The sequence below is a fragment of the Prunus avium genome, chromosome 6 (genome assembly GCF_965620075.1).
Source record: "Prunus avium chromosome 6, drPruAviu1.hap1.1, whole genome shotgun sequence".
NCBI classification, from domain to species: domain Eukaryota; kingdom Viridiplantae; phylum Streptophyta; class Magnoliopsida; order Rosales; family Rosaceae; genus Prunus; species Prunus avium.
Window position 1 is genome coordinate 5,297,165 of NC_142289.1, and position 25,576 is coordinate 5,322,740.

At 39.5% G+C, this 25,576-nt stretch overlaps 1 protein-coding gene and 2 pseudogenes across 2 annotated transcripts; all 3 read right to left on the bottom strand.

Moving 5' to 3' along the window:
* Positions 1-6,260: 6,260 nt before the first annotated feature.
* Positions 6,261-13,212, bottom strand: LOC110773789 (receptor-like protein 6; annotated as a pseudogene). The gene is made up of 3 exons (XR_015836389.1): positions 11,644-13,212; positions 9,570-10,631; positions 6,261-7,247 (listed from the first exon to the last, which is right to left on the bottom strand). The product of XR_015836389.1 is annotated as a receptor-like protein 6 (transcript).
* A 1,523-nt stretch (positions 13,213-14,735) lies between these two features.
* Positions 14,736-18,375, bottom strand: LOC110762151 (receptor like protein 24-like). Its single transcript, XM_088253956.1, has one exon. It carries the CDS (start codon positions 18,070-18,072, stop codon positions 14,845-14,847), a length of 3,228 nt encoding a protein of 1,075 aa, XP_088110082.1. The 5' UTR covers positions 18,073-18,375; the 3' UTR covers positions 14,736-14,844.
* A 2,569-nt stretch (positions 18,376-20,944) lies between these two features.
* On the bottom strand, positions 20,945-21,685 carry LOC110768417 (secreted RxLR effector protein 161 pseudogene; annotated as a pseudogene).
* Positions 21,686-25,576: the final 3,891 nt, after the last annotated feature.

The window sequence follows — 25,576 nt, forward strand, 5'->3', positions numbered from 1 at the left end:
TAACAATGGCTGAGACAATAAAATAGTTTTTGAATGCTCAATAACAAATATAAAATGTTTCAAAAACATAGAACCGGTTCTGCATCAAAGATGCAGATTTTCTGTTTTCACATGACTAGCATGAGTGGTTCTTGAGGAACTTAGAAATGGTTTTTCAAGGATAAGAAATGAGAAGCAAAAACCGTTTCAAACACAAGTCCTCTCCTCTCCAGCCGATAGGTATAGAATATATATAGAGAAGTCATTAAACACACTTGTTTGTTTAAAGCCATAGACAAAAGAACTTAACAAGTTAACGGCTCCAAAAACCAAAACAATATAAGGAATTGTTTTATACCTTTTGGAGAACATGTGGGCAGACAAGGTATGGAGAGGAATAAAGAAAACATGGGAGTGTTTGAGCAAAGAGCCGTTGGATTCTTCAAGAAATAAGCATGGGAAAGAAATGTAATAATCATCCCATGCTTTTGTTAGAAACACATGCACATGGACTCTTCAACACAATGATATAAAAAACATGGGTGTGTTTCTTTAAAACCAAGAGGAGCCGCACAAGGTAATTGAACAAAGAGAAGAATCAATATAACAACATCCCATCACTTTAAAAAGGTGGAGACAAGAAAACATTTTGTAAGGAGCAAGAGTATGGGTTAATTAAACAAACAAAAGACATGCTCCCTACAATATATTATGTTATAATATATTATGTCTCCACACACAAATTAACCAATCTCCACACACACACCCGTTGGGCTAAGGAGGAAACCTTCAACAAGGAATGAAGAAGGACAGAACAAAGAAATCTGCCAACATCATGAAGACAGACGCAACATGGATTAATACTTTCATAGAAAGTATTAATACAAAGAACAGACAGCAGCATGAATGTACGTTGGATCAATCCAAGTGAATATGGATTAATCCAAGTGAACAATGCAAATGATTTTACCTTTGAACTGCAACCAGGAGACATGGAAGCCCTTCAACCCACACTAATTCTAACCTAGAATCTAGTTAATATTACAAGGGTTTGTTGGTTTAAGAGAAGAGCCAAAATACAATATTGGTTCAAATAAGAACCTTACAAGTTGTCAACGTTGCAATTCAAATCTTGGATATTCAACACCCCATTATGTTGCATTAGAGGTGTATCAAATAGCCATTTATCTGTCCAAAATTTGGCCAAATCACCCTTTCCAACCCTCCAGATCATTCCCTTTGCCAGCAGCTCAGCTCCAAAAAGAATACTGTTCCAAGTTGAGGAGCACAAATTTCTTGTTTTCAAATTAGGATCAATAATAGAATGACCCTTGAGGTATTTCTTTTCAAAAATCTGAGCCCATAAGCCATTATCTTTGTTGTGCATCCTCCAACCGATTTTAGCCAACAAAGCTTGATTCATGTCCCTAGCCTTCTTGAAACCCAAACCACCTTTGTTTTTAGGTCTACACAGTAGATTCCATTGGCAGAGGTGGACTTTCATCTTCCTATCACTTCCTCCCCAGAAGAAGTTCCTATTTAACCTGTCCAAATCTTCACAAATACTAACAGGCAATTTTGTGGTCTGCATAGAATATATGGGAATAGCAGATGTGACAGCATGGATTAGAGTGGCCCTCCCAGCTGAAGAAAGCAACTTACTTTTCCAATTGGCAAGCCTGCAATGAACCTTACTAAGCAAACTGCTGTAAGTGGATCGAGTTACCCTATAGTGCAAGATGGGCATCCCCAAGTATTTTCCTAGGTTGTCTGTTGAAGGGGAGCCACAAATGAAACTGATCTCTTGAGCCAACGCCCTGCTGGTATTAGGAGAACAAAATACAGCAGACTTGTCAAAGTTGACAATTTGACCAGAGGCTTGACAAAATAAATCCAAGCATCCTTTCATCACCCTAGCTTGTTGCTTACTAGCTTCAGCGAAAAGGATTAAGTCATCAGCAAAAAACAAATGCGATACAGCAGGCCCAGTTTGGGAGGATTTAACAGGTTTCCATTTCCCCTTATTGATAGCATCAAAGATGATATGAGATAGCTTTTCTATGCAAACCACAAAGAGGTAGGGAGATAGGGGATCTCCTTGTCGAATACCATTCTTTGGAATAAAAGGTTGGGAAAGCTCGCCGTTAACACAAACTTGATATTTGACAGAAGAAACACAACTCATAACCAGCTGGATGAAATTACTGGGCAAGCCTATTTCACCAAGGACCTTTTCAATAAACTTCCAATTTAATCTATCATAGGCTTTAGATAGATCAATTTTCCAGGCAATGAAGCCCTTCTTACCCTTAGAACATTTGAACTTATGCATCAATTCCTGAGCAATGAGGATGTTATCTGTGATTTGTCTTCCAGAGATGAAACTAACCTGATTAGGACTGATGATTTTAGGCAGCATAGGCCTTAATCGAGCAACCAGTAATTTAGAAATTACCTTATAAAGAGTGCAACAAAGACTGATGGGTCTGAACTGCACCATGGATTGGGGGTTCTCAACCTTGGGGATCAGAGTGATTAGGGTATCATTGAGTTGCTCAGGGACAGAACATTCATGAAAAGCCGTACGAACCAGAGCCGGTCCATTGATTTTGGAGGCCCTGTGCAAATATGGATGTCGAGGCCCTACGTATACAAGTAGAAAAAAAAAATCCATATAGAAACAAAATTTCCTGACACGGGAAGAACACCTTCATAAGGAGCTTCCCAGAAATATTTCTTTAGTCCCTCTTCCAAATCACAGAGCTGATAAATTGATTTTCCAATTTCAATGGTTGGTGAATTCTCATGTGAATGAGGGAGGGAGAAAAGAACATTGATTTTGGGGAAAGGGCTAAAGCTTGGGTAGGGCTTTATTTTGATGGAGGATGTAGAAAAACTAAAAACCAACACCAGCAAACTCACAGACAAACAAACCAACCACCACAGCAAGCACGCAGATGAAACCCAAAGAAATTCAAGCAAGAAAACACTCACTCACACAGACACGAAAGAGAATAGAAGGAAGAAGACTAAAGCTAAAACTCATAAGCTTCGTACTACGAATTCAAACAACAACAACAACAGCACAAAATGCGAATAGAGGCAACCCCTCTTTGAGAGAGAGAGACCTTTCAGCAGAAACAATAAAAACATTCTAGAGACAAGAGAGCACACTGCCGACAGCATGCCTAATACAAAATTAGCCACAGTAGCATCACTCCTTGAGCCAATAAACAAAACATATCCTACATAAAGCATGGGCATGCTTTTACAAAGTGAATAGAATATTAAATGTGGCTTTGAATTCGGTGGACTTGGTTTAAGTTAACTCTCAACACAGGAGAGTTTAATATGAGAGAGAGAGAGAGAGAGAGAGAGAGAGAGAGGAGAGATGCACACAACACGGCAGAATCAAGAAGGAACAAATATCTGATAGTTAGGAAATAATAATAATATTTTTGGAATAAAAAATACATAATATATTGCTGGGCTTCTAAAAACATTTGGGGGCCCCTAAATTTTGGGGGCCCTGTGCAGTCGCACAGCCCGCACATGCTATGGGCCGACTCTGGTACGAACCATGGCGAAGATGTCATCAGCACAGAGATCCCAATTCTTCTTATAAAAGGAGGCAGGGAACCCATCCACACCTGGTGCCTTAAGCCCTCCAATTTTAAACAAACTCTCCTTGACTTCAACCAGCTCAACACTCTTAACCAGGTAGTTCAAATCAGCCTCCTGAACAGAAGGATAAAGGTTGGGTATATCTTGAGTGGAGTCAAGAGAAACAGATTGTGAAAACAGAGCTGAAAAATAAGTGATTGCCAGCTCTTTAAGACCATCAGCATCTTCCACCCATACCCCATCACAATTCTTCAGTCTCTCAATCTTATTGCGCCTTCGCCTAATAATTGTAGTCATATGAAAAAAATTGGTATTTCTATCCCCTTCTTGCAACCATTTCAATCTAGACTTTTGTTGCCAGAATAAAGCTTCTTGATCAAGAATGCCATTGTACTCCCCAATCAGAACATCTTCAAGATTGCTCAAATCCAAATTTGGCCCTATACACAAAGCTTTCTGTATTCCAGCCAGCCTGGCTAAAATGATAGCTTTCTTCTGTCGAAGATGCCCAAAAACAGTAGTATTCCATTGTTTCAGAGGCTCAATTAAACAGCAAGATTTCTTCAACGCATCACCAGTTGCTTGCTCCCACCGTTGAGTGATAAACTCCTTGAACTCATCATGTTTCAACCACATTGCTTCAAATCTGAAGGGCCTATTAGTAGGAGAAGTAGTAAGACTGGACTTCAAACAAATTTTTATGGGGCTATGATCAGATTTGGTTCTTGGAAGATGTATCACATTAGCTTCAGCAAACAGCCCCCTCCACTGCAAGTTACATATTGCTCTATCAAGCCTTTCAAGAACTCTTTTATTTGTCCAAGTAAATTTAGGCCCAGAGTAGCCTAAATCCACCATATTGTGAGCATCAAACCAATTTCGAAAACCCCTCAGCCTAGAAACCTGCACACCACCCAATTTATCATCAGCAGCAAGCAATTCATTAAAGTCTCCCGCTAACATCCAAGGCAAGTTGTGACAGTCCGCAACAAAGCATAGATACTCCCACAGGTTTGCTCTTTTCACAGCACAAGGTTTAGCATAAATTGCTGAAAATAGCCAAGGGGCTTGACCATGCTCAGTGATACAAGCTGAGATGACCTGATCAGTTGTTCCAATGATATCTACTTTAACTTTAGTTTCGTTCCAAAGCAGCCATAAACCCCCAGAAAACCCAATCGGGTCAACAATCTCAAAACCAGAAAATCCAAGAGACTTCACCATTTTTACAGCTTTTTGACCACTAATCCGGGGTTCACAGACAAATAGAATGTCAAGACGGTGATTAGCAATTAACTCCATCATGTTAGAACGAAACTTGGTGCTACCAGCACCTCTAGCATTCCAGCATAACAAATTCATTAGAACCTTAAAACAAAGGAGAACTAAACAAAAAGAACAACTAAAAACTCCCATAGAAAGCCATAAAGGTCCACAACAGACCCAATAAAACCCACAACAAACTCAAAGGATACTCACAACAATTCAGCAAGTCCAATTGGAATTGGGGTTGAGCAACTCCATGGCCTCCCTCGGACTTTTGGTCAGAGTAAATAGGAACCCTCTGGGAATTGACAAGATTTCACAAAGTGGCACAGAGAGAAAACCAGCTGTGGGTTATTGAAGATAGGAACTGGGGTTTGGATTCAAAGTGGGGGATCTAAGGGAATGGGACGGGGAGGGGCTGGTGGTGTAGAACAGGGAGGAGGTTGTGGGTTGTTGAGATGGCGAAAGTGAGTGAAAAAAGTGGGTCGTTGAGAGGGTGGAGGGAAGTAAAATTAGGAGAAAGGAGGAAGCCCCAAAACAGGGAACATCTTTAAAAAAAACACAGGGACTCTTACGAAGAAGAGGGAGGCTCTCACTAAGGAGAGAGAACTCTCACGAAGGAGAGGGATTATCGTAAACTCTTTATCAAAGCTACCTCTGAGGCCTTTTAAGTCTAACACAAATTAGAAAAACTTGGAAGTGGCAATTGCCTTGCTATTTCCATTTTGATCCCTATTGACTGTTGTATGAGAGCCAAGGGGAAGAAATTGAATGACAAGGAAACTCACTAGAAACACAGTCCACGAAACCGAAAATTGGGTCATTCATATTCCCCTTAGCTCTGTTTACTGCAAAGAATCAAAATTTTAAAGCAAAACCAGATTCCAGACCACAAATTCTCAGTGTGTTACTACCCATTCAAAGCCAAACCAGAATTTTTTAAACATTGATCAACTAAGCTATAATTTAACAAGAACAATGGCATGAGTTATTACAATTACTATTATGAAAAATATAACAGCATCAGCTCCAACTAAGTCAAGTAATTGTAGCAACTCAGGCAAGTGGGAAATTTGGATTGAGGGACTGAAAATAACAGACAGCTGAGCTAATGGATATATTATATACAGTGGGTTCTTAGTATCGTGGAAAAGGCCCCCACAAGATTTATGGGTTGCTTGACTATTTGACTTTTCAGTCTTTCTCCATCTGTCTAGTGGGGCTACAATCTAACATGTAGCTGGTTGGGACTTAGCATAAGTAGACTGTTCTGTTCAATGCTGCCTTCCCATTTTCATTTTTTTGGTTAGTATTGTTGACTGACTAATTAAAGTGCTGAAGGAAAGCAGCGGGGAAAGTGGGCGGGAAATTTCGCCCTTCGAATACCATCAGAGCCAAGTAAATTTATTGAAAACAGAGCAGAAAGATACACACTAAAATATTCCAGGCATAACATGGAGGCCAGCTGCATGGCTCCTCATAGCTATTTCAACGTCCCCACCTTTGATTTATGTGGACATGTCTTCTATGGTTACCAAGTCTTTCCTCCAGCTGAGGGAATATCTTGACAAGGATGCTATACATAGCTCTGTAATACCATTTACTCCATCTCTTGCAGAACACGAGTGACCCAATGGCAATTGCACACCCAAATGTAAATCCGATTTCGATGCTAATAAGATTCCAATCAATCTCATTATGTCCAGATCCAGAATCCGGAAGGCTTCCATTCCGTGTTGGTGGTGGTGGCAATCCTGTTTTGTTGTCCAAAGGAGGTCCCCATAATCCTTTGTTACCTGTAAAGGAGGATGGTGGAAATGTTGAAAACTGATTACTGGTTGGGATCATGCCTCCCAGTTGATTGTTTGAGAGATTCAAGAATGCGAGGAAAGTAAGCTTTGTCAACTGTTGTGGAATGTGCCCTTTCAGCTTGTTCTGCGACAGGTCCAAGGACTCAAGTTGTCGCATGTTGCCTAAGCTTGATGGGATTTCGCCTGTGATGGCATTACTGGACAAGTTGAGGATATACGTGATTTCAATACTCCCATTTCCTCAGGTATTGATCCGTTGAATTTGTTGTATGAGAAGTCAATCAAGGTGAAGATAGTTAGAATCTTTACAAGATCCATCTCTGAACCTTTACTAGTAACTGTTATAGCATCCTTAAAAGAATAAACAGCTCCAGTATACTGTCCCCCTTCAGATGAAAGGACATTGCTCTTTGCAATTGGTCGGGAACCATCTTCGTCAGCCATCATTGCCTGCCATGTTGTCAAGGATCTTTCCGGTATTTCACCATTGAAGTTGTTGTGAGCTAGGTCTATAATTTGAAGCATTTGCCAGGTGCCATTTGTTGTGCGCAGCGGAAGCGGATTGCACTGTGGTGGTTGATATGAAACCATTGAAACAACAAGAGCAAACTATGAAATACAGAAATCCAAACGACACAAGGATTTATACTGGTTCGGCCCGTGTGTAGCCTACATCCAGTTCGAAGACAGCGAGAAATTCCACTAGTATCCCAAAAGAGATTACAAACAAATGAGATTAAACACTCTCACCTATCCTATGAATTATAGAGTTTAACTCTCACAACCCAAATCCCAAATACACCCAAGTCACACTCTCACAATAATTGAAAAGAAAGAACAATTTTTCTCTTCTTCTCACACTTGGTTGTGATCCTACAAATGAAACCATTTGCTTCCAATTTATAGCCAAAGATGCAAGAGTGTGAATGCAAGCTTCAACTATTCATATGTTGGCTACCAAACTCAACAATGGATGGCTACCAAACTAGCCACACATTTTGACCTCATAGCAAGCCAACATTTACTCACATGGGCAACTCCAATGGCAAACCAATATTGACCCACATGCCAAATTTGAGCCAATTTCAACAATCTCCACCTTGGCACAAATTTACCAAGCCACAGTAGAACTTTCTATCGCTCATCTTCCTCTTACCAAATCAAGCTCAAGCACTCCTTGAACTTGCAACCAAAAATGTGTGCTTCGATCGAACCGGATGACCCTAACAGAAGAACCTCTTCAATGTCATCCTCATAACCAAGCCACACCAGCTGAATGTACATGCATAAACCGCACAAAACCTTAAACGCTTGAACCTCAAGCTTCTTCCGCTACGATACACGCATAGCCCGGGCGACCAAGTAGCAGAACGAACAATTTCAGCTGTCATAGGAGGGAATCATCCTCCCGAAAGATAACCCCTTACAATCAAAACCCTCACTTGAAAATCTAATGATCGAAAGAAAAAAAAAAAACCCATGTAGCCATAAACAATGCTACCCAAAGTACATAGAGAAAATCAAAGCAACAAACTACACACTACCCACAAGGAACACCCACGAAAACTCTTGAAACTCCACCGTAAAGAAAATTTCAAAAGTCACCAAAGACAAGTAAAAAATCACACCCCAAGCACGGCACACCGGAATCATCGATCATAGGAGGAACATAAATTTTATCCTCCCTACGACATCCACAAAAGCACCTGCAAGAGGAATTATTAGACTCTTTTTCTTTCTTTGACTGATGGGCAATCAAATCTCAAATGCCCGTCCTTGTGGCAAAGTTGCATTTGTCCTCCTGAACATTCACCTTGGAACGCGATTTTCCTCCATTACTACATGATCCTTATCATTCTATTTTCATATTCATGACCTACACATTCATGAAAATCTTATTGAACTCAACAAGATAGTTTTGACTAAGTGTACCTTCCGCCATACCACTGAGTGTACAATCGTTGTTTGGCATACAACCGATTGGAAATGATTTGGTCATATATGTATTCTCCACCATTTCAGCCATAGCCCAGCATGTGCAGTCTCATCGGCAACCTCACGAAGAACACCGTCCGCTAACTGCAATCCAATCGCAGTGAGTGCCCGATTCAAGACATCATCCTTCTCCATCGTTGGAACACGTTGCTGGCCATGCTTAGATACCCTTTAGCACCTTTTGAGCAGCCCCTGTTGCAATAACAAGGCTCTCATCTTCAACACCAAAGTCTGGAATTTTTCTCCTGTCAAAATAATTTCATATTTTCTCAACAAGTCTCCTGGTTTCATCATCACAAACACAAAACTCCACCGGATCGAAGAACTGGAGCTCTGATACCACTTGTTGTGCGCAGCGGAAGCGGATTGCACTGTGGTGGTTGATATGAAACCATTGAAACAACAAGAGCAAACTATGAAATACAGAAATCCAAACGACACAAGGATTTATACTGGTTCGGCCCGTGTGTAGCCTACATCCAGTTCGAAGACAGCGAGAAATTCCACTAGTATCCCAAAAGAGATTACAAACAAATGAGATTAAACACTCTCACCTATCCTAGGAATTATAGAGTTTAACTCTCACAACCCAAATCCCAAATACACCCAAGTCACACTCTCACAATAATTGAAAAGAAAGAACAATTTTTCTCTTCTTCTCACACTTGGTTGTGATCCTACAAATGAAACCATTTGCTTCCAATTTATAGCCAAAGATGCAAGAGTGTGAATGCAAGCTTCAACTATTCATATGTTGGCTACCAAACTCAACAATGGATGGCTACCAAACTAGCCACACATTTTGACCTCATAGCAAGCCAACATTTACTCACATGGGCAACTCCAATGGCAAACCAATATTGACCCACATGCCAAATTTGAGCCAATTTCAACACCATTGGTCTTTGAACATCCGATGTCGCCATAAAATCTGTTGGATCGCAAAGCAAGGACACGCAAGGTGGATATGTTCTTCAAGAAGCATGGAAAAGTATCCATTATTTGATTGTTTCCAAGGTTTAGAATCTCTAGATTTGTGCAACTGGCTAGAGATTTTGGAAGCTGGCCTTTAATCTGATTCCTTCCAAGGTCTAGAGCTCTTAAACCACAATATCCAGTAAATCTGTTAGAAAGAGTTCCATTAAGGTTGTTTTTCCTTAAAATAAGTACTCTAAGACTCTTCATTTCAGTCAAGCATTGGGGAACCATACCACTTAAAGAGTTATTGGACATATCAAGAACCTCATAACTTGCATTGCATATTGATACTGGAATGAGCCCATGCAAGTTATTGCTTGAAAGAGAGAGGAACACAGTGGAAGCAAGGAAATCACCAATTTCAGTTGGTAAACTAGAGCTGAAACGATTTTTTGAATAATCCAGATAACGGGCACTTGGTGAGAAAAATGGGACTTGCCCCTGAAGTTGGTTTGAATGAAGGTCGAGAACAGACACACTGGAATATTTAGGTAAAGGCCCTTCGAGAGTTGAGAAGGAGTTGGATGAAAGATTTAGCTGAGAAAGAGAACTTATCCCCCAAATCCAATTGGGAACCATGCCTTGAATCTGGTTTTCTGAGAGGTCCAAACGTTCTAAATAGATGTGGTTTCTCAAGAAATTTGGGAATGTTCTCAACTTGTTAGAAGCCAAGTTCATATCCTGAATTTGAGGAAAAGAGGAAGATGAGGAACTGGAACCATTATATAAAACCAGCAAGCTATTGTGGGAAAGATCAATGGTCGAAAGATTTCTCAGTTGCTGAGGACCATTAAAAGGAAAGCGAGTGAAATTGTTTGAAGAAAGATCAAGTGTATAGAGCCCTCTGAAACTCAAGATAGACACAGGTATTGGTCCTTCCAAATTGTTGAAACTCAAATCAAGGGTAATTAAGTTGGAAGAAACGTTATGAAATTCATGGAGTTGACCAGAAAATTGATTGTGGGAAAGTAGTAGTTCCTTTTGTTGATTGCACTGTGGTGGTTGATATGAAACCGTTGAAACAACAAGAGAAAAATATGAAATACAGAAATCCAAACGACACAAGGATTTATACTGGTTCGGCCCGTGTGTAGCCTACATCCAGTTCGAAGATAGCGAGAAATTCCACTAGTATCCCAAAAGAGATTACAACCAAAGGAGATTAACCCTCTCACCTATCCTAGGAATTACAGAGTTTAACTCTCACAACCCAAATCCCAAATACACCCATGTCACTCTCAAGCTAACCACACACAAGAGCCAAGAACACATGAATTGTTCTTGCTCACTAGGAAAGAACACACTAAGAACAATACAAAGAAATAAACCTCCCACCAACACAAGGAACAAATGAAGAAGACTCAACCTTGAAATGGCTTGATCTTCCTTCAACATCTCGTGTAGCCAAAGAGGAGTTTATCTCCACCATCATGGAGATGCTCTCTAGTATTTCTCTCTGTGTGGAAGTGTCCCTCACTTCTGTTTTAGCCTCTCTGAGAAATGGTGCTCACGGCACCCAAATGGTGCGGCACACTGCCCACACACATGCATACTCATTTCCGCACCCTCCATCTCCTTTTATGAACCCATGCAGCAACTCCAAAAGCCAGCCAGCCAATGCCAACCCACGTGAAGAGGAAAAAGAAGCCAAACCATGTGCTGGAAGTCATCATTATTAGTGACATAAAACACCCACTTGGAATAAACAAAGAGAAAGAAACCAATTCTTTCTCAAAGTGGACAGCTCCAACGGACAAATAAAGGAACCCAAAATGTCACCAACCAATTAGACTCCCCCACAAAATAATGTCCAAAACTATACATTATTTATGCACCATGATTTTCTCCACTTTTCCATCTTGCTTTCGGCTGCCTAATTAATAGAAGTGCAAAAGCACTCCACCAAAACTCCATCACGTGAAACTCACAACATTAAGGTAGGTGCCCATAACAAAACACATCACAAGCAAATTTGAGCCAATTTCAACACCTTTAACAAGGGAGAAGAAAAAATGGATGATGGAATACTCCCATTTAGGTGATTGAATTCCAGTTGGAGATGTACCAGATTAACAAGGTTTTCCCAGTGAATAAAGTCTGTCGGACCATGAAACCTCTGTGATGGCATGTACAGGCTAACCAATTCTGTCAGGTTTTCCATTGACTTTGGGATTGATCCAGTGAAGCTGCAACCTGAAAGATCTATCGTGGACAACATTTTGAGGTTTCCAATAGAGTTGGGCAAGAAGCCTGAAAATTTTGTCCATCTTAGTACCAAGGATCGAAGAGATCCCTTCTTTGGAAATTCTGGCAAGGAGCCATCAAGATCCAAATTATGCGAAAGGTCGATATTTTGTAGAGTAGGTACCTGAAAGATCTCTTTGGGAAATGTTCCTTGCAACTGACAATATTTGAGACTCAAGGAAGACAACTTTGAAAAATTGGCAAAGAATTCTGGAATTGGAGCAGAGATACTGTTAAAATCCAAGCTCAACACCGTCAGGTTTGAAAAGTTGGCAAAGAATGCTGGTATTGGACCGGAGATATCGTTAAAATCCAATCGAATCACGGATAAAGACTGAAGTTTAGCCAGGGATTGATCAATAGGACCTGAGAGACTAGTTCCAGACATGCTCAACACCCTCAGGTTTGGCAGTGAAGATGATATTGCTTGGCACCACTGAGCCCCCTGTGCTGATATATCTACATCATCAAGATATAGCTCTGTAAGCTCTGTGAGATTTTGAAAGAGCATGCGTAAATTTGGGATCTTAAGGGAGTTGTAAATGTTAGAAATATCAAGGACAACCAACTGTGTCAGGCGTGAAATCTCAATTGGAATTTGCCCTGAATAATCAGTTTTGGACAAATTTAGATACCTCAAATCCGTGAGCTTTCCGATTGCAGATGGAATGCTGTGGTCCACACTGCCAAGTTTGTTGTTGGCCAAGTTGAGGGTTTGAAGATGTTGGAGATCGAAGAGACTGCTCGAATTGTCAATCCCACCTGTGATGCATTCGCTGCTAATGTCAAGACCAACAACATTCCCGCTTGTACTGCAAGCAACACCAACCCAAGAACAACAGTCTGTACTTGAATTCCATGATAAGACCTTGGTTGACGAAACTGGAGAATATCCAGTTGAATCATTATAAAATGTAAGGCTTTTCTTCAATTGGAGCAATGATAGTTGTTGGTTTTTAATACACTGGCCGCGAACTGCAGGGATGATATTAACACAGATGGCAGTGATGAAGAAAAGGAAGAAATATTGGAGCAGAGTTTTCATTTTGGATGAACTTTTAGTTTTAGAGACTCCGAGGGAAAGTGAAGAAATATGAATGCCTGTGGTGGCTTTAGTACACAGGGTTGAATTGGTAAAAGGCCGCCTCCATTGTTGCTAGCTTGACTTTGAAGTCTTCTCCCATCTCTATCTGTAACTAGGAAAATTTGGACAGAATTAAAACAGGGGCAAGGACTTAACAAGTAACCATCACTGAAGAAAGTTGATACACAATTCACACTCACGCTTGCTTGCTCTGAGGTTCCCATGAGTGGTGCCACAATCTACATGTACCAGGTTGGGACTTTGGCATATAAGGCTGTTTAATTCAACTAATTAAAGTGCTGAAAGAAACCCTACAAAAACCATCAGAGCCAAGACAAAGAAAGTAGATGTTGTTAAATGTTCATGTTGAATTTCTGATCCGGTTAAAACGAACTGAAAATGTTACCATGAGGAGGTTATTTTGTATTTTTTCTTTTCTATAAAACTTTGCCGGTACGAGAAAAATTATTGAAAAATAAAGTTTGGAGTCACAAACAAATTAAACTATATGATAACCCTTCTGCCTTGGTCAATAAGTTGGAAGTTCCATCCTAGAAAGTCAAGCTTTTGAAGCTCCATAGGCACAGTCTGACGCATGCCTATCTCTAATGGCCAACAATAGTTTTCCATTGCATCTTCACAGAAAGCACAATGCACCGAACAAGCCTTCTCCATAATTCTCTAGACTTGCCATTTTCACATTAACAAATCCCCCCCCCCCCAAAAAAGTGTTTTTTTTTAGGAAAAAAAGATAGTACCTTTTAACATTTTCGAAAAGCCAGACCTATTGGGCCCATTCAAATACAAACATAGACCAACAAAAAACCCGAAAAAAAAGGAGAAGAAAAAGACACTAGAAAGGAAGAAACCCGGCAAGCTTCCAGTGGACCTAGTAGAAACTGTTGGTTTGAACTTTTCAGTCGTTGATTTGAAAATGAGAAGATTCTTAAGCAGGAGGAGGTCCTGGAAGCAGCAGATTACGAGGAGATTATTAAAATTAATGTACACATGTGTCTTGAATAATATGGAAAAATCTAGAATAATATGGAAAAATCTAGAATAATGGAGAATGAGCAAACCGACTTAGCAAAGTCAGTGAATCCAAAATATCTCCTGTATATAGGCTTGTCGCCTTGAAAAATATGAAAGCTGAAAAACTACCAGCTGTCTTATATCCCACTAAGTCCTGTATTTAAGCTTTGTACCTTTTCTCCTCTACACGAAGAAAATCACTTTGTTACTCTTTCAAAAGTTTTCTATTCATAGTCAAGTTATTGTCCTAAACATTAAAACCAACATTTCTTAAACCTCTTCTCCCATAAACTAACAAGAGATGGACATGGATATTGATGAAACTAAAAGGTACAGCCTTTTTCTTTCTTTTTCCAATACTCTGTGTTTTTATTGTTGCCTTTGATGATAAGAGAACTTGACTTCATACGCTTTTAACATTACCAAAGTCTTTGATATGAAAACACAACTTTTAACACTGCTTTGAAATGAATTGACAAAGGTGGCGCAGTGGAAATAGGATTAAGAGGCTTATGAAAGACATATCCACCAGAAATCTATAATTATTAATAGAAAAAATATATGTACCTAAGGCTTTGCCTCACAATAATTATCGAAAGGTGTATACCAAGGTGTTCATTGAATTTACCAAGGTTCCGAGTGGAATAGGATTAGAAGGCATATGAAAGTCATGACATAGTTGGAACTCCGTGCAATAATGAAACTTTAAAAGAAACAAAAACTAAGGAAACCAAAGACAGTTTGCATTGAACTCACATTGAATAACATTACATAAATTATTAGGGCATAATTAAGCTAAAATATGACAACATAATCACAATGCTAATCAATTCAGTGTCTCCACCTTTGATTTATGTGAACATGTCTTCGATGAATACCAATTATTTCCTCTAGCTGAGGGAATATCTTGAGAACCATCTTGTACATAGCTCTGTAATACCACTTACTCCATTTCTTGCACAACACAAGTGACCCAACGGAAACTCCAAAGCCAACTGTAAATCCAATTTCAACACTGATAAGATTCCAATTAATCCCACGATGGCCAGAATTTGGAAGGCTTTCATTTAATGCTGCTGGTGGTGCTTTGTTATCCACTGTCAAAGGAGGCCCCCATAGTCCTTTGTTTCCTATAAATGAGTCTTTTGAAAATGTTGAAAACTGAGTACTGGTTGGAATCCTGCCGACCAGTTGATTATATGAGAGATTCAAGAATGAAAGGAAAGTAAGATTTGCCAACTGTGGTGGAATTTGCCCATTCAGCTTGTTCTGTGACAGGTCCAAGGACTCGAGTACCCGCATGTTACCAAACGAGGATGGGATTTCGCCTGTGAAGGCATTTCCGGACAAGTTAAGGACATATAGTGATTTGAATTTTCCTATTTCCTTAGGTATTAGTCCACTGAAATTGTTGCATGAGAAGTCAATCAAGGTGAAGATAGATAGAATCTTTAGCAGATCCATCTGTGAACCTTTGCTAGTAACTGTTATACCATCCTCAAAAGAAAAACCAACCCCGTCTCTCCCTGCTGGGTGTGAAAATTCTAAGAATTTGACCTTTGCTAGGGAATCACCTTCATTAGCCATCATTGACCGCCATGTTGTCAAAGATCTTCTCGGTATTTCACCATTGAAATTGTTGTGAGCTAGGTTTATGATTTGAAGCATTGGCCAGGTGCCATGGGTCTTGGGACATTCAATGCGTCCGTAAAATTTGTTGGACTGCAAAACAAGGACACGCAGAGTGGATATGTTCTTCAACAAGCATGGAAAAGTATCCACCAGATGATTCTCGCCAAGGTTTAAAACCTGTAAACCTGTGCAATTGGCTAGAGATTTTGGAAACTGACCTTTTATCTGATTTTCACCAAGGTTCAGAGTGTCTAATTCACAAAATTTTGGAAATTCAAAATTAGAAATAGTTCCAGTAAGGTTGTTTCTCCTTAAATTAAGTACTCCAAGACTTTCTTTTGCCGACAAGCATTGTGGAATCATGCCACTCAGAGAATTATTGGACAGATCAAGAACTCCAAAACCCCCATTACATATCGATACTGGAATGTAGCCATGCAAGTTATTGCTTGAAAATGACAAGAAGGAAGTATCGGAAGTGAGGAAATCACCAATGTCTGTTGGTATGACAGAGCTGAAATTATTTTGTGAGTAATCCAGATAGAAGGCATTTGGTAGGAAAATTGGGAGTTTCCCCTGGAGTTGGTTTGAATGAAGGTCAAGCTTACGAACATCAGGATAGAAGAAAGGAGCTTCTAGAGTTCCTAAGGAGTTACAAGAGAGATTTAAGTCATAAAGATATTTGAAACTCCAAATCCAACGGGGTATCTTGCCTTCAATCTGGTTTTCTGAAAGGTCCAAAGAGGATAATGCAGATTGATTTCTCAAGAAATATGGGATTGTTCTCAATTTGTTAGAAGCCAAATACAAGAAAGCAAGTTGAGGAAATGAGGAATATGAGGAATCAGTACCATTGTATAAACTCAGCAAGCTATTGTACGAAAGGTCAATGTATGTAAGATTTTTCAGCTGTTGAGGGCCATTGAACGGAAAGGCACTGAAATTGTTGGAAGAAAGACGAAGTGATTCAAGGCCTCCAAAATTAAAGATAGACACAGGCATTTGTCCTTCCAAATTGTTGAAACTTAAATCAAGGGTAACTAAGTAGGAAGAGACGTTAGGAAACTCACTGAGTTTACCTGAGAATTGATTGTCGGAAAGTACTATCTCTGGCAATAAGGGAAGAGAAAAGAGAGAAGACGGAATACTCCCCTCAAGTAGATTGTCATTCAACTGGAGATATACCAAATTACTAAGCTTCTCCCAGTGGATAGAACTAATTGGACCATTGAACATGTTTGCTGACAAGTCCAAATAAACCAATTGTGTTAGGTTCGCCAGTGACTTCGGGATTGATCCCGTGAAATTACATCTCAAAAGATTTATCGTGGAGAGCATTTTGAGGTTGCCAATAGAGTCCGGCATTAACCCTGAAAAGTTGGTAAGGCTTAGATCCAAGGACCTAAGAGATCCATTCTTTGGAAATTCTGGCAAGGAACCATGAAGTTCACCATTAGTATCAAGGTCAATAGTTTGTAGAGTAGGTATCTGAAAGATCTGTTTGGGAAATGTCCCACGCAACTCACATGCCACGAGATTCAAGGAAGTCAACTTTGAGAAATTGGAAAAGAATAATGGAACTGGACCGGAAATATTGTTACCACCCCAGTTGAACTCCCTCAGGTTTGAAAAGTTGGCAAAAAATCCTGGAATTGGACCAGAGATTAGGTAATTATGATCCAATCTAATCACGGATAGAGAGTGAAGTTTAGCGAGGGATTGATCAATAGGACCTGAAAGATTACAAGATGACAAGCTCAACACACTCAGGTTTGGCAGTGAAGATGATATCGCTATGGACCAGTGATTACCATGTGCTGGGATACTTACTCCATCAAGATAAAGCTCTGTAAGCTGTGTGAGGTTCAGCAAGAGCATGCTTAAATTCGGGCTCTCAAGTATTGGATCACCATTGTCATACATATTAGATATATCAAGGATAACTAACCTTGCCAAGCGTGAAATCTCAATGGGAATAACTTGCCCAGAATAACCATTATATGATAAATTTAAATACCTCAAGTTGGTAAGCTTTCCGATTGCTGACGGAATGCGAGAGCCATAGCCAAACATGTTATTGGCCAAATTGAGGCTTTGAAGATGTTGAAGATTGAAGAGACTACTGGAATTGTCAATGCCACCAGAGATAGATTCTCCGCTAAGGTCGAGACGAACAACACGCCCGTTAGTACTGCAAGTAACACCAAGCCAAGAGCAACAGTCGGTACTCGAATTCCATGATATAACCTTGGTAGGGTATGAATCATAAGAATCTCCATTAAATATAAGGCTTTTCTTCAAATGGAGCAATGATAGTTGTTGGTCTTTCATACAGCGGCTGTGAACTGAAGGGATGGTTTTACCACAGATTGTTATAGTAGTGATATTTAAGAATAAGAGGAAGAAATATTGGAGGAAAGTTTTCATTTTGGATAAAACTATCTGGTTTTAGAGTTGCTGAACAGGGGAAGTGATGAAGAAACTGAGAAGGGTTGTGGTGGCTTTAATATGGTGGGATTGGGAAAAGGCTTCCTTGTTGATGGCTGTTGCTTGCTTGACTTTGAAGTCTTCTCCCATCCCATCCATTTTCAGTAATGAGGACAAATGAAATGGAAGGAAAAGGGAGTTGAGCAGCACCGCACGTAGCAGACAGGGACTTTGCAAACAACCATCACCTCTGAGGCCTTTAAAGTCTGTCACAAATTAGAAAAACTTGGAAGTGGCAAATCCACTTGCCTTTCTATGCCCATTTTGATCCCTATTGACTATTGTATGAGAGCTAAGGGGAAGAAAGTGGATGACAAGGAAACTCACTAGAAACACAAATTCTCAGTGTGTTACTACCCATTCAAAGCCAAACCAGAATTCTCAGTGGGTTCTTAGTATCGTGGAAAAGGCCTCCACAAGATTTATGGGTTGCTTGACTATTTGACTTTGAAGTCTTTCTCCATCTGTCTAGTGGGGCTACAGTCTAACATGTAGTTGGGACTTAGTATGCAGGCTTGACTTCGAAGTCTTCTCCCATCTCTATCTGTAACAGGGGCAAGGACTTGCCAAGACAAAGAAAGTAGATGTTGTTAAATGTTCATGTTGAATTTCTGAGTTGGAAGAATTGTATAGCTGAAGATAGTTCCGGTTAAAACGAACTGAAAATGTTACCATGAGGAGGTTATTTTGTATATGTTTTTTTCCTATAAAACTTTCCCGGTACGTGAAAATTTATTGAAAAATAAAGTTTGGAGTCACAAACAAATTAAACTATATGATAACCCTTCTGCCTTGGTCAATAAGTTGGAAGTTCCATCCTAGAAAGTCAACCTTTTGAAGCTCCATAGGCACAGTCTGACGCAGATAGTACCTTTTAACATTTTCGAAAAGCCACACCTATTGGGTCCATTCAAATACAAACATAGACCAAACAAAAAACCCGAAAAAAAAGACACTAGAAAGGAAGAAACCCGGCAAGCTCCCAGTGGACCTAGAAACTGTTGCTTTGAACTTTTCAGTCGTTGATTTGAAAATGAGAAGATTCTTGAGCCGGAGGAGGTCCTGGAAGCAGCAGATTACAAGGAGATTATTAAAATTAAGGGCTTGTATAGGTACATTGTTTTACTAGGTAGATTATTTAGAGAAAAAATAGGTTCATTTTAAAAAAATGTTTTTCATAAAACAAATAATAAATAGATTATCAAAATATTTTTCAACATAATTAGAATGTACACTATTATTCATAAAACTATAATAAAATAGATTATTAGTAATATAATTCATAAAAGGAAAACAACATAATTTTTTTATTAAATAAACCAATACGTGAATCACATGTAGATTACTAATACGTTAATGTTGAATTTAATATTTAATTTCAAATAAGTTTCTAAATTAATTCCTACATCCATTACAACCATTTGAAAATCTTTCCAAATTCAACGTGTGTCATTAGTAACACCCCCACATAACACGTTAACTTGTAAATAGAGGTAGTTTTGAAATCTGAAAAATAGAATAAAAATCAGATTTTAAGCTAGATAAGGTAACTTGCTTACTTGGATCCTAGTCATCGGGTTTTATTTTTAAAAAATGGGTATTTTAAATAGAAAAATAAAGGAAAGGGTTATAGGTGATTAAAAATGAATTTTATGGGTCTAAGCTCAATTTACTATAAAATTAATGTACACATGTATCTTGAATAATACGGAAAAATCTAGAATAATGGAGAATGAGCGAACCGACTTAGCAAAGTCAGTGAATCCAAAATATCTCCTGTATATAGGCTTGTCACCTTGGCAAATATGAAAGCTGAAAAACTACCAGCTGTCTTATATCCCACTAGGTCCTGTATTTAAGCTTTGTACCTTTTCTCCTCCATTCAAAGAAAATCACTTTGTTACTTTCAAAAGTTTTCTATTCATAGTCAAGTTATTGTCCTAAACATTAAAACCAACATTTCTTAAACCTCTTCTCCCATAAACTAACAGAGATGGACATGGATATTGATGTAACTAAAAGGTACAGCCTTTTTCTTTCTTTTTCCAATACTCTCTGTTTTTATTGTTCTGGATTGTTGCCTTTGATGATAAGAGAACTTGACTTCATACGCTTTTAACATTACCAAAATCTTTGATATGAAAACACAACTTTTTAACACTGCTTTGAAATGAATTGACAAAGGTGGCGCAGTGGAAATAGGATTAAGAGGCTTATGAAAGACATATCCACCGAAATTTCATTAGGTTCTCTTGGATTTCCACCTATTTACCTATTTGTTCATGTTGATTTTATGGGTTGGAAGAGAAATTCTACAAAAAGGTAGATTGAAACTGTGGCATTGTGGAATTTCGAGATTGTTGTAGTCTGTATAGGATTGACTTGGAGTACAGGGTGGGGGGTGACGTGTGTATGCCACTTAGATAATTTGGTAGGTAAAGTGGAAAACATGAATTGCAAGCTTGACCGATCTTGTAAAAGCAGCTGAATTTTTCATTCAACCTCAGACATGAAGATGGTGAGGAAATCTCCTCCAACCAAAAAGAGCAGGGTTGCTCTGTTACCGATTCGAGGGAAGATCTTGTTAGCAGTTTAGAAGAGGAAGCTTAAGAATTGAGAAAGCTGAGAAGGAAGACGAAGATTCAAGAAAATGATATGCTCTGTATATTGATTTTCCAGAATGAGAATACAATTGAGTGTCAACAGTGTCATATATCTCTATAACCGAGACTTAACAACCTAACTAATTACAGCTAATACTAACAGCCAGCACGTGAGCACACACGTGACTGCTTAACTGAATACAAACAAACTAACTAATATTGTTATCATTCGCCCTCAAATCCAACTCTGGATCCTGCTCTGGATTTCCAAGTCGCATACTAATACAGTGACTTAAGAAAATAGGACTATGCAGTCCTTTAGTAAACACATCTGCAATTTGCTCTTGAGTAGGAACATATTGAACCACCAGATCATTCCTTTGAACCCTTTCACGAACAAAGTGAAAATCTGTATCCAAGTGTTTGATTCGTGAATGATAAACAGGATTACTACTAAGTGCCAAAGTAGATAGATTGTCACAAAAGATGGTAGGAGGTTGAGGCAAGCACACTTTCAAGTCTAGCCAAACCTGTCGAATCCAAGCCAAATCTGCAGCTGTATTAGCCAATGCCCTATACTCGGCCTCTGTTGAACTTCTGGATACAGACCCTTGCTTCTTAGACTGCCACGAGATAGGATTATGTTCAAGCAAAACCACAAAACCTGTAGTTGATCTCCTAGTATTTATGTCCCCTGCCCAGTCAGCATCACTATAAGCTTGTAGTTGCCAAGGACCATGAGTAAATTGAATCCCATAATTCAAAGTACCTTGAATGTATCTCAAAATTCTTTTGACCATGTTGAAATGTATCTCAGTGGGAGCAGTCATATACTGACACACAGTATTGACAGCATAGGATAAGTCAGGTCTTGTGAAAGTTAAGTATTGCAAGGCACCAACAATACTTCTATAAAATGTAGGATCATGCAGTGGTTCTCCTTTAGACATTAAAACTTGATTATGTGGCTTGCAAGGAGTAGGACAAGGAAATGTCACCTGTAGAATTGTAAGACATCTGAAGGCCAAGGAAATAGGTAAGTCGACCCATGTCCTTCATCTCAAACACAGCTCCTAAATCATCAATCACTGTCTGCACTAACTGTGCATTGGAACCTGTCAAGATGATATCATCAACATATAATAATAAAATGACAATATCAGTGCCTTCATGCTTGACAAATAAGCTGGGATCAGAATGAGATGATTTGAACCCTATAGCTGGCAAATATCCTGTAAATTTGGCATTCCATGCCCGTGGAGCTTGCTTAAGTCCATACAGAGACTTATTCAACTTACACACAAACTCAGGATGCTTGGCATCTTCAAAACCTTGAGGTTGCCTCATAAAAACTTCTTCTTCAAGCTCCCCATGTAAGAATGCGTTCTTAATATCCAATTGTCTCAAAGACCACTTGTGCATAGCTGCGAGACTGAGAATTAACCTTACTGTTGTATGCCTTACAACAGGACTGAATGTTTCACTGAAGTCTAAGCCTGGTTTTTGACTAAACCCTTGAGCTACCAGTCGAGCCTTATACCTTGCAATAGAACCATTTTCATGTCTCTTGATTTTGTAAATCCATTTGCTACCAACAATGTTTTTCTGTTGAGGACAAGGGACCAAAGACCACGTACCTTGCATCTGTAATGCATCAATCTCTTCTTGCATTGCTTGAAGCCAAGCAGGAGACTGAGATGCTACTTTATAAGAAAGAGGTTCAGTCTCGTCATGAATAATAGGTAAGCTAGTATGATAACACTGATAATCAGGAAAAGTCTTTTGTTGACTAAGACCACTCTTAGCCCTAGTCTGCATAGGATGAACATTAGTAGACTGAGGAGTAGATGACACACTAGATGCAGAAGAATTATCATCACTAGAAGAAGCAATAGGCAGAATAGCTTGTAATTGCTGATCAGTTAGAGTATTATCATCACTAGAAGAAGCAATAGGCAGAATAGCTTGTAATTTCTGATCAGTTAGAGTATTAGAAACAACATCTGTACCAATATCATGCTGCATGGAATCAATTGTACCAATATCTTGAGGCATTGAATTCTCTTGAGACAGTGAACTATGAGAATCACTAGAGACTAAATTAGGCATAGAAATCACTAGTGGAGCTGTAGTAGATGAAGACATAAATGAAGGCATGGAACTGGATTCTGTAAAACCATGAAAAGGATAGCAGGTCTCATCGTGGACTATATGTCTAGATATCACAAATTTTCCAGTCTGAAGATTGTAACATATAACTCCTTTATATCCTTGAGCATATCCAAGAAAAACACACAAAGCAGTCCTAGGTTCAAGTTTATGTACATTGTAAGGTCTCAAATATGGATATACTGCAGTCCCAAACACCTTAATATGTGTAATATCAGGAACAGTACCATAAAGCCGATAATAAGGAGACTGAGAAGACAAGCTCTTACTAGGCATTCGATTTATCAAATAAGCAGCATGAGCAGTGGCATGAAACCAAAATGAACTAGACAGATGTGCAGCAGTTAAAAGAGTGATAGCAGTTTCAATCAAGTGCATATTCTTTCTCTCAGCCAATCCATTTTGCTGAGGAGTATATGGACAAGAAAACTGATGTTCAATGCCCTTAGAAGCCAAAAAATCAGTAAAAGCCTTACTAACAAACTCTCCACCTCCATCACTTTGAAAACACTTGATATTGGCATTAAACTGATTACCAAGCATGGCATAAAATTTGACAAACATAGGAAATACTTCTTATTTATGATAGAGTGGATATAACCACATATAACCAGTACACTCACCAACAAAGATTACATAGAACCTATAGCCATCCACAGACTTCACCCTAGACGGCCCCCATACATCGCTATGTATTTTCTGAAAAGGGATAGAGACTCTTACATGAGTAGTAGGAAAGGGAAGTTTGTGCATTTTCCCATGAAGACAAGCAGGACAAACAAAAGACTGACAATCATCACTGTATGAGATGTTGTAACCCTTGAGCATACGTTGCACCACTTCATTAGTTGGATGCCCCAACCGTTGATGCCATAGAGAAGACTTAACCCGCTGACCAAGAAAAGCTGCGACTGCACTTGAACCAGAATTTAAATGCTTTGACTTTGAATGCTTTGACTTCTGCAGAGACGACCTCACAGAATTAGGGATGGGATATAGACCGTGACTACTCTTGCCTTGGAAGAGGATTTGCTTGGTGAACTTGTCCTGTATATAAAATCCAGACACATCAAATACAACATTACAATTGTTATCTTGGCATAATTGGTACACAGATAATAAATTGGCCTTGAGTTGCGGCACATGAAAGACAGAGGGAAGGCGTAAAGAAGAATCAGCACAATGAAGTTTAGCATTGCCTATATGACTTATATGCAAACCTTCCTCATTGCCCACAGTAACAGTCTCAGCAGAATCACAAGCAGTCACATTGGTCAGCTGATCCAAATTAGACACCATATGATGTGTAGCACCACTGTCTGTGATCCACACTTGATCTGGATTATAGGTTGTTTGAGCAGTCATAGCAGTCAAGGAGGGAGGAGGACGCTGACCTTGAAAGGCATAGTTAGACCGATGGAAACAGTCTAACGCTCCATGACCCTTCTTACCACAAATCTGACACTCAAGCACAGAAGCAGAGGCAGCATTGGATGGAGAAGAATTGCGAAAATAGCAATTAGCAGCTGTATGTCCACGCTTACTGCAAATTTGACACTATGGAATAGCATATTTATTTGATGAAAAACCACCACGAAAACCAGTGGAGGAGGAACCAGTTCTGCCATAGGCACCCTTACCACGGGCATAATTGCCATTGAAATTAGAACGAGAACCAGAGAAGTTCGAAGGAGCACTCCCAATATAGCCAATTGGTCCTTGAACTGGTGTAGCAAGCAAACCTTGACTAGGATGAACAGAAGAAGAAGAAGCACCGCCATAGCTCCCAGAGGTAGATGCATTAGAAGCATTGGATATAGAATGTGGAGTAAACATGGCAGAATGAGTAACGATTCTCGCCTCAGCAGTCTGTTTAGCCGCAAGAAGCTGAGCTCTGAAATCCTTGAAAGAAATCGGGGTATCACGAGCGATCAATACCGTCTTGATCTATCGTATTCCGGTGGTAAACCATTCAGTGCTGCAATAATGAAATCATCGTCCGAAAGCTTCACACCAACGGCTTGCAATTGATCGCGTACATGTTTCAGACGGAGGAGATAACGTTCTATGGAATCTCCGCCTTTCTGAGCCGTCTGCAGCTCAGTCTTCAAGTGATTGATGCGAGCCCTAGAAACGGACGCATAACGATCTGTAAGATTGAGCCATGCCTCTCGTGCTGTGCGGCTACCGATCACATACTCAATTGCCTCGTCAGAGAGAGAGGCAATAAGCAAGCTTAATAAGGCTTTATCAGTACGCAACCACGCCTTGTAAGCCTCAGTAATCTCAGAAGTAACACCTTCCTCATCCAAGATGGCGAATTTCGGAGGAGGAACCACCGATCCATCAAAATGCCCAAATAGGTCATAACCTTGAAGCAAAGCTTCGAGCTGATAGCTCCACTTGAGATAATTTCCATCGTTCAATCGAATCGTGAGCAGACCAAGGAGACTTTCAATTTTGAGAGAAGACGCCATGATAGAGCAAGTGAAGAACAATCGAAAATAGGAAATCGACCGGGAGAAGAAAAATAAGAGAAATTGAGAACAAAGATTCAGGAGGAAAGAAGAAACACAGTGAAATAGACCACAGAAATCGAAGAAAGGAGGAAGAAAGATCAAATAAATCAAAGAAACTATGAAGGAGACGCCATGGAAGTCAGAAAAATCTGA